We start from the raw sequence: 12,691 nt of genomic DNA on the forward strand, positions 1-12,691 counted from the left end.
GACCTGCTTAGAGAAATGAAGTATCAGCCAGATGTTTCCTGAGCAAAGACAACTTGTATTTCCCTTCACACACCATCTTCTGAGGGGCAGCCCTACAGAGATCGCGTATCTGACATCACCCACTGTGTTGACTTTGGGTTACTCAGAATCTTTCCTTTCCTTTACCTTCCAATTCAAATACAACAGTTTTACAGAGAAAGATCAGATGGGAAGAACAGATTTGAATGACCAGAGCACAGTGTGGCAGAATGTTCTGGAGTCACTTTGTTACAACATCATCCCCTATGGAAACAGGGGATGGGTGCCCAGTCAGCCTCTTCTTTATGTGAAGGACAACATGCAAAAATATGTTTTTGTAAGAGCTGGTCATTTGAAAGCAGAAGTTCTACCTGAGAATAGATCCAAAGCTCATAATCATTTATGGAAAGTCTGATTATTGCACTTTGGATCACATGCCTGTTTATTGCCAGAAACTACAGCATTCTTCTAGTTCTGTTTGGCTACTATGAAAACTTCATTAGTCTGTATTAATCTGTACTGTGATACATCCAATCTCTTGATACAAGATGAGAGGCTCCATCATCATCTAACAAATGCTTCATTCTTTTTATTCAAAAAACCCTATTTTTAGAACAGATCACTCTAAAAGAACAAACTTTGAAGTCCATTTTTAGGCAAACTGGTGGAAACACAAAGCTGACTTTCAGGTGCTGCATGGGAAGGGAGGTTCCATTTTTTTTTTAAGCCTGTGTACAAGAAAACTCGTAATGCGTAATGCCTTACAAACTTCACAGCAGGTACATTTCTGTTCAAACTATCCAGAAAGCTTCACATGATGCATGTATAATTTATAGAAGGTTAATATTTAATCAGTCATAAATAAAGCTCTAAAATGCTTTATCAATGTCTTGACACCCAAAGACTGAAAAATGCCAACACTTTCTTTCTGGTCATAATCTCTCAATTAGACAAGAAGCCACATCACACAAACCTGGAACTGCTTTTTCTTCCCTAGTAATTACAAGATAGGTGTAGTAACACACACTGAGATAAACTGAAGTGTCACTGTATATTTATGGCACCATGAAAGCCCACAGGGACCTAAATTAAATAGATCTGATATTGCATTCATCTCACATCATCGGTTAGTTGCTATTAAAGAGGAAAAGCTGTTTTCAGTAGTTACTGTTTAATCAAATGTGGTTTAATTTGGAAAGTTGTGTACAGCACAAGGAGCTGCCTGTGCAGTGGTTTTAATAAGGATACAAGAGCAAAGGCCACGTATTCTAAACTCTCAGTGTGGGGTCTGTAGGAAATGGAGTTTTCAGCAGGCTTGACAATGGAGCCATTCAGCCTCTCAAAGGCTCAGTCCTGCTTCAGCCCACTGCAGACAAACGTACACTGTGTCCTCATGACAAATAACCATAAAGACAAAAACACAATTATGAATTTATGAGTATAAAATGCTTTCACTCTTCTGCTTTCATTTCACTGAAGACTAAACAAAATTACAGATTGGTTGGAGAAAAAGGGTGAAAAAACCGACATCTGTACACAATTCATCTCTGGGCACATACTCAGCTCACTAGGTGCACATTCGTTGTAAACCTTGGAACACTTAAGTTCTAAGATAGGTTCACAACTACGGACAGGTTTTGTACCACTGTGCTACAGAGGTCAGGTTTGTTCTGAAGGAAGTGGAAATCAATTAGCTTCTATCATTATTCCAGAAGATTCCTTGTTAGCTAGTGCCGTTTTAAAATTCTATTATATCAAGCCTAGAATAGTTGATGTTGCTCTTCTCTTTTTGAGCATTCTACCTAGTTCTTCCTTTGCTGCTTTGCTTCAGGACAGAACTTGTACCCACATCCTTTTGTTCAAAACCAACTCTGGTATTCTTCTGATTGCTTATGACATTTTAATTCCTACACACTTAGCACACTGCTTTCTGAATTCTCAAGGTAATTTTTTAAAACACTGACAAAAAAAAAATAAACTCTATAATGAATATACTCATGTAAAACCATCATATTCTTGGTATGATGGACATAATTAATTTTTGGTACTAGATAAAGATTTGGCTGTGTAAAACATTATGGGAAGTTGAAGACAATTATGCATCAGAGCTATGATGACAATTATGCATCAGATTCTTTATCTACTGAGGAAAAAAGTGACGGCTAAGTTTAAAGTTGATTGAAAGTTTTCTAGCACAGTAACATTCAAGTCACCAATGGTCTTCAAGTTGGACACTTGACAAATGCCTAAACTACAGCAGCAAGCTCTTCAGAACACATGGAATCCTACTTCTCATGAATCAAATTTATTCTTTCAAATGCCTTTAAAATTAAAGCAGCTCATGATATCAGCCTGTCATTTGTGACCTGCCAGCATGGCCACTCCTAAAATGTGGGAGACCCAACAAGAGCACTGCACAGAGAGAATAACGATTTATTGGAAACAATTATTTACACAAAATATAAAGGCAATCACTTCAACTGTTTCTTTTTTGATAACACAAAGCTCCCGCATTACAAGGTTTGTTCAGTACCAGGATCAGCTTCAGCAACGATGCAGAATATTTTAAATCCCTGAGACTGAGGCCCTCTCATCTTTTATGCACTCCATCCTCTCCACCGCTTCGCATCCCTTCTGCCAAAAAAAAGGTGTTGGAAATCTAATTTCCTGCTCAGTTGCGCTTTTAGTGGATTACCATCCAAAATTACAGTTTCACTCTTTATATTAGCATGAAATTTAAAAAATGCAAGCAAGCCCAAGTTTCACATCAAGTTCATTCACATTGAGTTGCAGAGGCATCCAGTTTAAAATTACTTCCAATTTCAAGTTGGTATGCAAGCTCCTTTATAGACAAGGCTACTGACTCTGGACATAGAACTTGTTCCCCTTAAATTGGACATAGAAAAAAAGGAGTAGTGGAATTTCATCTGGACACAGCTAATGACTTTTACATTTCATACAAGGGTATTGAGATGATGCAAGGCTTTAGGCACAGGTTCCTCTATATCTGGACTTAAAGCTACCACAAGGAAGCGTAGCAACACTGAGTTCCAGTTCCTACTGCAGAGTTTAGTCATTTACCACTATGTCCTCAGCATTTTTCAGGTTTATAGCAAATGTATGGTTTAAGAACTAAAATCTTGGGTAGCAAACTTGTTTCCTCCCAAGCAATGCAAGTTCCATTATGCAATTTCAGTAGGAAGCCACCCTGCAAGGCCACAAAGGGAGATCCAGGTATAACACATGCAGAGGATTTTCAGTCCAAGTTCAGACATTTGTCCTAGTAGGATCATAGTCTCTTGTCCCAGGATGTAATACTTCAATCAACAGAACTCCTCTAGCTGACACATGAGAATCAGCACAAGCAAAGCAAGGGGGACATGGCTAAACTGAAGGACTTTCCGAAGAATGCAACTGATGTTGGTGTTACCTTGTCAGTGGTTAGCTGTTCAGTTGGAGAGGGAAATAAAGATCTAATAAAATGCAAGGCATAAACCAATTAATATAAAATTCTTTCCAATATTAGAGGTAGATGTTATCCAGTGTGATATATAATGGCCACTTCTGTAAGTGCAGAGTTCTAGGAATTAAACAATTAAGAACAACTTCAACCTATGTGCTCTTAGAGTAACTACAGCAAGCTTTCTGCATATCCTTCAAGAAAGCAGGCACACCACTCTGTAAAGAGAAAAATGGAAAAGTCATTTTTGCGTAACATAATCAAGAAAAATTACAAGCAAGATGATAATTCCCACTATATAGATCAAGGCCTTCAAACAAATACAGGAAAATTCTAAAATCTTGTACAAAGCAGCAGAACTTTCCTTTAACCCTTCATGAACAGACTGCATTATTGAAGTTTGCTTGTGTTAGGGCTGTTCACATCCTTTAACCCTTCATGAACAGACTGCATTATTGAAGTTTGCTTGTGTTAGGGCTGTTCACATATACTCTGGAACTTGGATTTGTTGGGGTTTTTTTGCACAAATTTACCTACCTGGTTGACTAACCAAAGGAATCTAATAGGTATAAAAATAAAAAGTCAAAACCAACTAGAAAACCAGACAATAGCAAGACTCTAGACTACGTAAGAGCTACAAGGTCAATACATCAACACCGCCACTTCAGAAAAAAAATCATTCTACCCACATGCAGAAGACCAAATGGATGCAGCAAATACATTGTTTGAAACAGATTAGCCAAAGACAGTTGTACTGTCAACCTTTACTCACCTTGGCAGCCCAGTTGACAAGCCAGGATGGAATCATCCCACCAGGATTATCAAAATAATACATATAGACTAGAGAAGATGAGAGAGAGGTTAGCAGAGTTACCCAGCCGCAGTCTGAGTATCAGTTTTAACACTCGTTGACAGAAGCTGTCGGTGAGCATGACTGAATCAGCACATACAACAGTCCTGCCCTAAATTCTTCACAAAAAGGTCAGCTTGTACTGAAGTGGAATATGAAGTAAGTGAAGCCATTCCTAGTTAACCTCTGTGAAGCTGAGAGTGCCATAATATTAATTTAGACTTCCGCAAACCATTTTAGGCAGCCTGTCTTACAAAATAAAATTGTCTTTAAAGGACTAATCTCAGACAGGAGTCAATCTCTAGACAAACCTTTTAATCTATAAATCTGTCAAAACTTGATACTTCAATAATTTCTGAGGTAACCAGGCTGCAGCTAGCATCAGACTCAGCCCCACTGAACTGGCTGGCAGGAAGAGAAGTGCTGGGGATGGGATGGGATGGGGGTAGCCAAATGAATTGTTCAGGAGTCTATTCTTAACTACCTAGCCCTATTGTTAAACAAAGGATCCTTAACAGTAGAATACTGCACTGGGAATTTCCAGAAGTTTCATTCATTTTAAAGTATTCCTACTGCTCAGGACATTCACTTTTTAGCAACTGTTTTAGCTTAAAATTTCCAGTCTTCCTTTGTGCATTTTGCCAATAAATACATGCTATGGCAACACAACTTGTAATCACACTTTCTTGACCTCTTACCTCTAGATCCAGTGTTGCCATCACTTTCGATTGCCAGACTTTGCTTATAGCTTTTAACTCTGATAATACCAGGCCTTTCAGGGCACTGAGGCACAGACACACTCTGAGCTAACACCACCCAGATCTTCCGCCCATCAACGTCCATCTCCCGGCACTCCCGGACATAGACGTACTGTGTTCTGAGCTGAGGAGGCATGTCAAACCAGTGCCACTTTGACACCTGATGAACTGACAAGTGAATTCCATCACAAATACCAGCCCCTCCGATTATCCTTCTACAGCATTCGAACCTGCAGAGTAATAATTCAGCTATGTGAGCTTTAGCTGTGTGTGGGAAGAGGCACCCACACTCTTCTTCATGCTATACATATTCAAGTAACCTGAGGACTGCAAAATCTTAGATCAAGTGCAGGAGAGCAGTAGAATCAGTACATTGTTGGGATCCCTGGATGACTAGGTGACAAAAACTGCAAGAGGAACAAAAAGCTTAAAAGGATACATCTCTGTTTGAGAGAGGAAAAGGGTACTTCACTTCCCAGTAGATTACTTTTTCACCATCATATGTTTCCTCATACAGTTCTGCAGTTGAAAAAGGAAGATTCTTAGATATTTTAAATTTCTGCTGTAACAGAATCATACACGGCATCAAGAACTGCTCAGATTTCTGACATGAATACATTTTACACATGACCCTTATATCAAAATTAGTATGTATGTAAAGTTGGAGCAGTAGAAGACATTAAAAAACGTTCTGTAGTAGGGCAGTTCAGGAACCAAATACACAAAAATAGGTGGCCTGCTGCTATTGAATTCATTGATGAAAACAAAACCAAACCAAACCCCAAGCCCCCAAAACAAAACAAAAAAAAACAAAACAAACCCAGAACATTCAGACCCAAATTCCTTTTCAGACAGTTAGCTCATTCAAAGCCTCTCCATCTCTAAGCTTTCTCCTTGCCTATGCATATTCATACAATTCTGAGCCACAAGTACAGTATACTTTTTCACAAGCATGTAATTATCTTTGTAAATGACTCTGAGTTAACATGGAACTGAGACGAATGCTACTTTCTAATACCTGGAGAAGTCTTACATGAGGATTAATGAAGCTTGGAAAAGCTTTCAGGAATTTCACAGCAGCACATACAGGCAAAAGTGAACAAGAAGCTTGAGCAGCTATAAGCCTTCATTACACCACTTTCAGTCTGCCTGCAAACCCCATCAGAAAGCAACTGAATAGGAAAAAAAAATATCTAAGAATAGTCCCTAAAACATGGCAGTGACTCAGTCAGGTAGTAGCGTGTCATAAAGGAGAAAAAATAGCCCAAATCAAACTACATAACTGAGCTTGTAAAACTGTCTGCTGTACAGATTCTGCCTTGAGGAAATAACTGCCATTACCAGGGTAATAGGCCTGACAAGCCGTGGGGCTGAGCCAGGGTAAATTCCTGTCTGCTTAGGGACTGGTCATTACATGGGTGCAGTTAAAGATGCTGTGATCCAAAAAGGATGTTCATATTAACAGTCAGAGTGGGTTTTTCCTACTCTAGAGCAGAATTCTGCCTCAGAGGCTATATATCCTTCAGAGCTCATGTGTCACATCACTTGCAGTGGTTTTGAAAATACGGCTAGAACAGACTGATATTCTCATTGCTAGGGCAAGAAGAGTGCCACAGATGGGAGATTCTTTCCCTGCATAACATATTCCAAACTAGGCTTCTGTTAGTATGTCCTGCAAGTCAGCTGTCACCCACAAAACCGGCTAGGCTGGAGCAGTACCGGCTGCACAACACGGGGTGCTGTAATACGCTACAGCACCAGCTACCCACCAGGGGTCACTGAAGCACTGCTCTGCCAGATGGACTTTCCTTCCCAACTGCACAGCTTCCCTTCTTCAGAGGGATTCAGACACTATTTTGAAGACCTCGATGCGTATGTTTGCTACTAACCCACCTACCGTTGTATCTTTGCAAACACAGGAAAAACACATAATAGGTAAGTCAGGTCGAATGGGACTCTGAACAACCTGCTCTCCTTGCAGATGTCCTTGCTCACTGCAGGGGGGCTGGACTAGATGACCTTTAGATGTCCCTTCCAACCCCAAGCAGTCTGTGATTCTACTTCCCACCTGTATTTACTTTAATCTGTCAACACTAGTGGATCGCTTCTGATCAAAGCAGAATTAAGTGCATTTTAATTCATATCCAGATTTCACTCAGCGTTACCACAATAGAGCACAAGTCTGGTTTACTCATTGTAAGTACAGCTGCATTTGCTGCTTCAGGGGTCAGCTATTACCAAGATGGTGTTGCCATCAGGAGTGGCAAGTTTCGATATTGCTCAAGCCCAACCATTTTGTATCATGGCACAGAAGCATGTGGTACCTCAGCCACTGCTTCAGAGTGCTCTCACAGCTGGTGAACCGGCAGCTGCAGCGCAGAGCAGGCCTCGGGATAGCCACATCTTGTAGGTATCCAGAAGCCAGCTCTGGAAGTCAGGGTACTAACAGCAATGCAACAACTGTGGCACACTGACACCAAAATTTCTGAGGCCTCAAGCAAACCCTTGGCAAGAACAGATCAAAGCACGATCCTTTGGTCATGTATCTGCCTCCAGTGAGGCCTTCATAAAGACTGCCACTGAACGCAACCAGGCGACAGAGATCAGCTCCTCTTATGCTTAGTGCAGGATCAGTTACCTTTTCAACTAAAAAGGCAGCTACTTGGGCATGGTTTTATTCCAATGCAGCCAGCAGTTCAGCAGAGAACTCTTCTCTGGATTGCTATTATTGCACAGCTGTAGAGCAACAAGGAATACAAACAGTACAACAAAGAGCAAGAAGGCTCTGAATGGGAGCTTTCTTTTTTTTTTCCCTAAATGTGAAAGGAGTAAAAAACTCAAGCTTATATTGTTGTTGGCTAGCACTACTTCATCATATGTACAGTTCTAAAGAATGGGTGAGTTTGGACCAATTTTTTAGCTGTAAGTGAAGTGTAAACGCTACATTCATGCCATTCATGAGTTAACTTCTGTGAAACACTGGACTTGAAGTATAAAGTCACAGATGAATATATCATAGCCAGCAAGGATATAAAGGCCAGCTCTGCAACATTATCTAGTTTTTAGTTTGAGGGTGTAGCTTCCCGCAACTGCTTCCTTTCTTTTCTCTAAGAAGGCATTAAAAAAAAAAAGTATTTGTTTAAGAAAGATTCAGTCGTCCTAAATGTACTTCAATCAAAACCTACTGAAGTAACTCAAGATAACACACTATTTTTATATCCAGCATGATAATGTTCAGTCCCACTCCAGCTCTTTTCGGTTTATTAAAGGCAAAGCAGCCTTTGCTACAAGCAAGCTATTGCCCATTTTGACAACACTTACTAATGAAAACAAAGCTTCTTGAGCTTGACCACATACTGAGATCAGTCAAATATGTGATTCTCTGTATCAGTACAGCCAAAGGCATTACCAGGAACTGTTCACCACAGAGCTGTCCTAGCCTTGACAAGTACATCTAACAATTCTTTGGGTTTTAACACTGTTCTTTGTTCAGCAAAACACTGACCATGTTTCAGTGTTATTGGCCTGAAATGATGTTAAGCACAGGCTTGTAAGAAAAAGGCTCCTCATCTTTAAAATAAATTGATTACTGGATGCCTACATCAGCTGAATCCTTGCCTTGTCACTGCTGACTTAAGATGTTTTAACATCATCTGGATATCCAGTTTCAACTCCCTTTTTCAAAAACAACAGTAAAAAAAAAAACCAACTGAGTTAGTTATTCCTTTCTCTATAAAAACCCCCAGTCACCAACTGTGCTCTTGATATACCCATTTCTGATTGTAAAGGGTGCTAAGAACCACCAGTGCTTTCAGAAAAGGACATTCCATCCCACATCAAACTGGTGCAAGCCAGAGGAAAATTTTTCACAATGAGAACAATCAGCCATGGGAATAATCTCCCCAGGGAAGTGGTGGATTCTCCAACACTGGACACTTTCTGGATTTGGCCGGACAGGGTGCTGGGCCATCTTGTCTGGACAGTGCTTTTACCAAGAAAGGTTGGACCAGATGATCCTTGAGGTCTCTTCCAAGTTGATATTCTATGATTCTATGACTGCGCTGCTCTGCTGCAATATGCAAAGATGAACAAATGGTACAATCTCCATTTCTCTCCAGAACATCTACTAAAACTTAGGCATTACAACAACTAAAAGCTACAAGGTGCTCCAGTAAACGAGTGACGCCAATTATATGCTTTAATCAATATGGAAAGATTAATTCCAGAAGCAAACTATATGGTGATATTAATTGTTCCATGTCAATGTTTACTCGTATATTTGTAGAGTGCAATCTTATCCCAAAAGATACTTGAATCTGGCCCAAAGTCTTTGGATGAAACAACTTTAAACTACCTTTGAAGAAAGTTTTAGCAGGAAGAGTCAATGTGGACATAAAGCTTGAGTTCAAACTGCTTAGATGAGCTTACCTTTAACATACTGATCCCATTGTTTTCTGAAATCTAAGTCCATATAGACATCCACACAGAGTTTGGGGGGACAGTCAGCAAGACCACCGAAGACTTTATACTCATAAAGTCCTGACTGCTGTGGAAACAGAAAGGGGAGAGGAAAAGTCACAGAGGAAAGGGAAGTACTCTGCAGCAGGGAGAACAGCTGAAGGAAGTTAGGTGGGGCACATACTACAAATACACTCAAGAGCTGTGAAAGCAAGTGTTCAAAAAACAATGCAAGGTTCAGTCTTTAACCTCTCGACTTTTTGATCTATACATGAAAGTTTAAATCCAGACAGGCTGACCTGCCCAGCACAATGGCTGTTCCTTCCCTTACACAAGTGCCCTTTTAATTCAGAAGTAGTTCCATAGGGAGCATAACTCTTCACACACATACACCCCTTTCAATCTCCAGTGGTCAGTGTGGACTAAATCTTGCCCAAAATGAAGCTTGACAGAAGCATTAAATCCTTGTGGCAAGTTCTCCAGACCCTATATAACGTGCTTAAGAATCTCAACCATTTTCAGGAGGTTACCAAGTACTGTATGATATGGAATAAACTTTCCAGCAAGTTATGTATGCTTACACTTCAGGCTGTGATAAGAGAATGCTCTACAATGTTCATGTGTATCTACAATATATTATTCTATCTGCCTTGAATATTTATCAGCTGTTTCTTTCTGAAAGCTGTCTGCACTCAACATATGGAAACACCATCTGTGCCTATAGAGCAATGTTTGTACTGTTGTTAGTACCAGTTCAAGACCAATTTAAAACAACAACAGTATTTTGAATATACTGTGTAGGAGTCGAATTCAAGCATTCCCAAGGAAAGCTAAGGAAGAATTAAACAACATTCTGTTAGTGAATGGTTGATTTTTCTTTTTCCCCTCCCCTTCACAAATCAACTCTAGAAGATTTGATGTACTAGAATAATGGGACCAAGAAGTTTGAGCTACTCATGACTAGCTTCCAGCTGAACTGTTCAGCACCTGTGCAGCCCCATGCACTCCTATCAGCTTTGTAAAAGGCATCAACACTTCCATTTTCACAAGAAAAACTAATTCTGAAACTATCACACCTGAATTCAGCCGAGACCAAACAGCACATGCCAAAGCTCATCACTGGTACTTTGGAAGCAGTTGTTTTAGCATAAGCACCATTTCATCGCAGGTCACTAGTCTGAAATGCTACCTGCATTACCTTGCCTGTATGTGGTGTATATTGACATTAAGTGTGACATAAGGCAGGAGAACAGCAAACCCCAATTTTCCTTGCTCTTCTGGTCATTCAGAAAAGAAAGTCTAACTTCATGTCATGGGGCTGCTCTTCCATTAAAGAACAAAAGTCTTGGTACTCTTTTCCTGGCCTTTGATTATGAGTGCATCTTAGAGACATAACAAAACAAGCTCACTTGAAACTTCAGTTCTGCAGTGCAAATCAGCTGTTCAGCAGCAACACTCGCTTCTCTGCACCCTTTAGCCTCCTCTTACTCCGTTTGTAGAAGAAAGCCATACAGCAGTTTTCTCATTTAAGCCACCAGAGCTTGCCTCAAAGCCTCTGCAGAGAGCTTTGCACCTTGGTGAGGACAAGCTAGTTTCATGCTTCCAGAATAAAACCTTTAAGACCACAAACTATTATGTTGCATTGCTTGCTTCCAAAGCTTTTCTGCTCCACTCAACAGGCACCTGGAAGTGATACTTTTTATTTGAGGATTATCAAGGGATATACATACAATAAAGGTCTTTAAAGCATTTTTGCTATAGATGGAACCTCCATCAGAGGTTAAAATAGAGCTGTAGTGATATCATTTACTGTCCTGTAATTCAGAAGCCACTAAATACAGAGTGCAAGTGCTACACTACCTCATCTCCTGACTTAATACATGGGACTCTACGTGACATTCAAAGGTAGGCTCCCAACTGGATCACAGTACCAGTTCATTCTTACATCTGTAGCATTAAAGTTCTTATACTGTAGCTCAGGACAGGTCAAGAAATCATACTGTTCCTCTCTACCAACCTATTTGTTCCACTGCAAGACAAATCATGGCATACATCACTGAGTATCTCCTACTAAAAAAGGTAGTATTTTGGTTAACAGTGTGAAATAAGAAATTGTGATCTGAAAAATGAATAGTACATCTTGCAGGAGGGAAGACAATCAAAGACATTCAATAAAAACAGCAATTTACAATAAGAAAGTTAAGAATGAAATGCTTCAGGTTTTCAGAGGCCTATCAGCAGGAGAGTCAATCAGCAGGTTGGAGTACAGCACAGAGCAGGAAAGCCCAGGACACCTATTTGTGCAGCCTGCAGAGAGGGTGGAAACAGAAGGCAATAGGAAATATAACTGCTGCCTTCAGCTCCCTGGACTACCACTGCTCCAGGGAAATTGCAGTTCAGTAAGTGTTAAAAGCCAATTTTTTCAATAACAACAATAAGCAAGAGGCCCTCCTCCTAGACGTGGTTCTGCTCCTGATGTGGAAATTTGAAGCAACTGAAAAACAAAACAAGAAAGAGCCCTTGCACCTTGTCAGCTTCAACTTATACAATAGCAGCAAAGCCACGGCAACACAGGATGCCCCATTACAAGTTCTCATGGACACTTGGTCCCATTTGGTTGGGTAAATCCAGCCTCTGGCTTCCCAAAGTTCCTCCGCCCTCCTTTATTGTGTGATGCATTACAGATCTGTGATCAGCTCCAGTCCTAAAGTTTCTATTTCATCCTCTCCTGAAGCACACCCCTAGTACCCTCCATTTCTTCCACAGAAAGTCCAGGTTTATAAGCAGTTCAGAGGTTACGATGATCACAGAACTCAAGAAAGAGGATATTCATATGGATTTATAAGTCATTATTAAATTATAATTCACTGTGATTTATGATTTAATAAACATTGACTATGTTAATCACTAGTCAGTTGCGGAAGCCTAAACTTTTGAACTTCTTAAAAATAGTAAGCCTCTCCAAAATGAGAAGAATTTCATTGCAACCCTCTCTGAACTACGTCCTGAATTTAGAGGGAGAAAGGTGGAAAATCCGTTTGAAGCGTGTTTTGGAGCAGGAAGGGTGGGAGGAGCCTGCAGAGGAGGAGGGGGCTCTAACGCAGAGGTGCCGAGGGGCCGGGTCGCCCCTTCACCGCCCACCTCAGA

General features: G+C 40.4%; 1 protein-coding gene across 1 annotated transcript; it reads right to left on the minus strand.

The window, feature by feature from the left end:
- Positions 1-3,540: 3,540 nt before the first annotated feature.
- Positions 3,541-9,746, minus strand: PCTP (phosphatidylcholine transfer protein; the record flags this gene model as incomplete). Its single annotated transcript, XM_008940914.1, has 5 exons — positions 3,541-3,696; positions 4,251-4,318; positions 5,027-5,198; positions 5,526-5,605; positions 9,515-9,746. Coding segments are annotated over 5 exons (618 nt in total), but the record flags the coding sequence as incomplete, so codon positions are not given.
- Positions 9,747-12,691: the final 2,945 nt, after the last annotated feature.

The sequence above is a fragment of the Merops nubicus genome, unplaced genomic scaffold (genome assembly GCF_000691845.1).
Source record: "Merops nubicus isolate BGI_N331 unplaced genomic scaffold, ASM69184v1 scaffold14565, whole genome shotgun sequence".
In the NCBI taxonomy this organism is placed as follows: domain Eukaryota; kingdom Metazoa; phylum Chordata; class Aves; order Coraciiformes; family Meropidae; genus Merops; species Merops nubicus.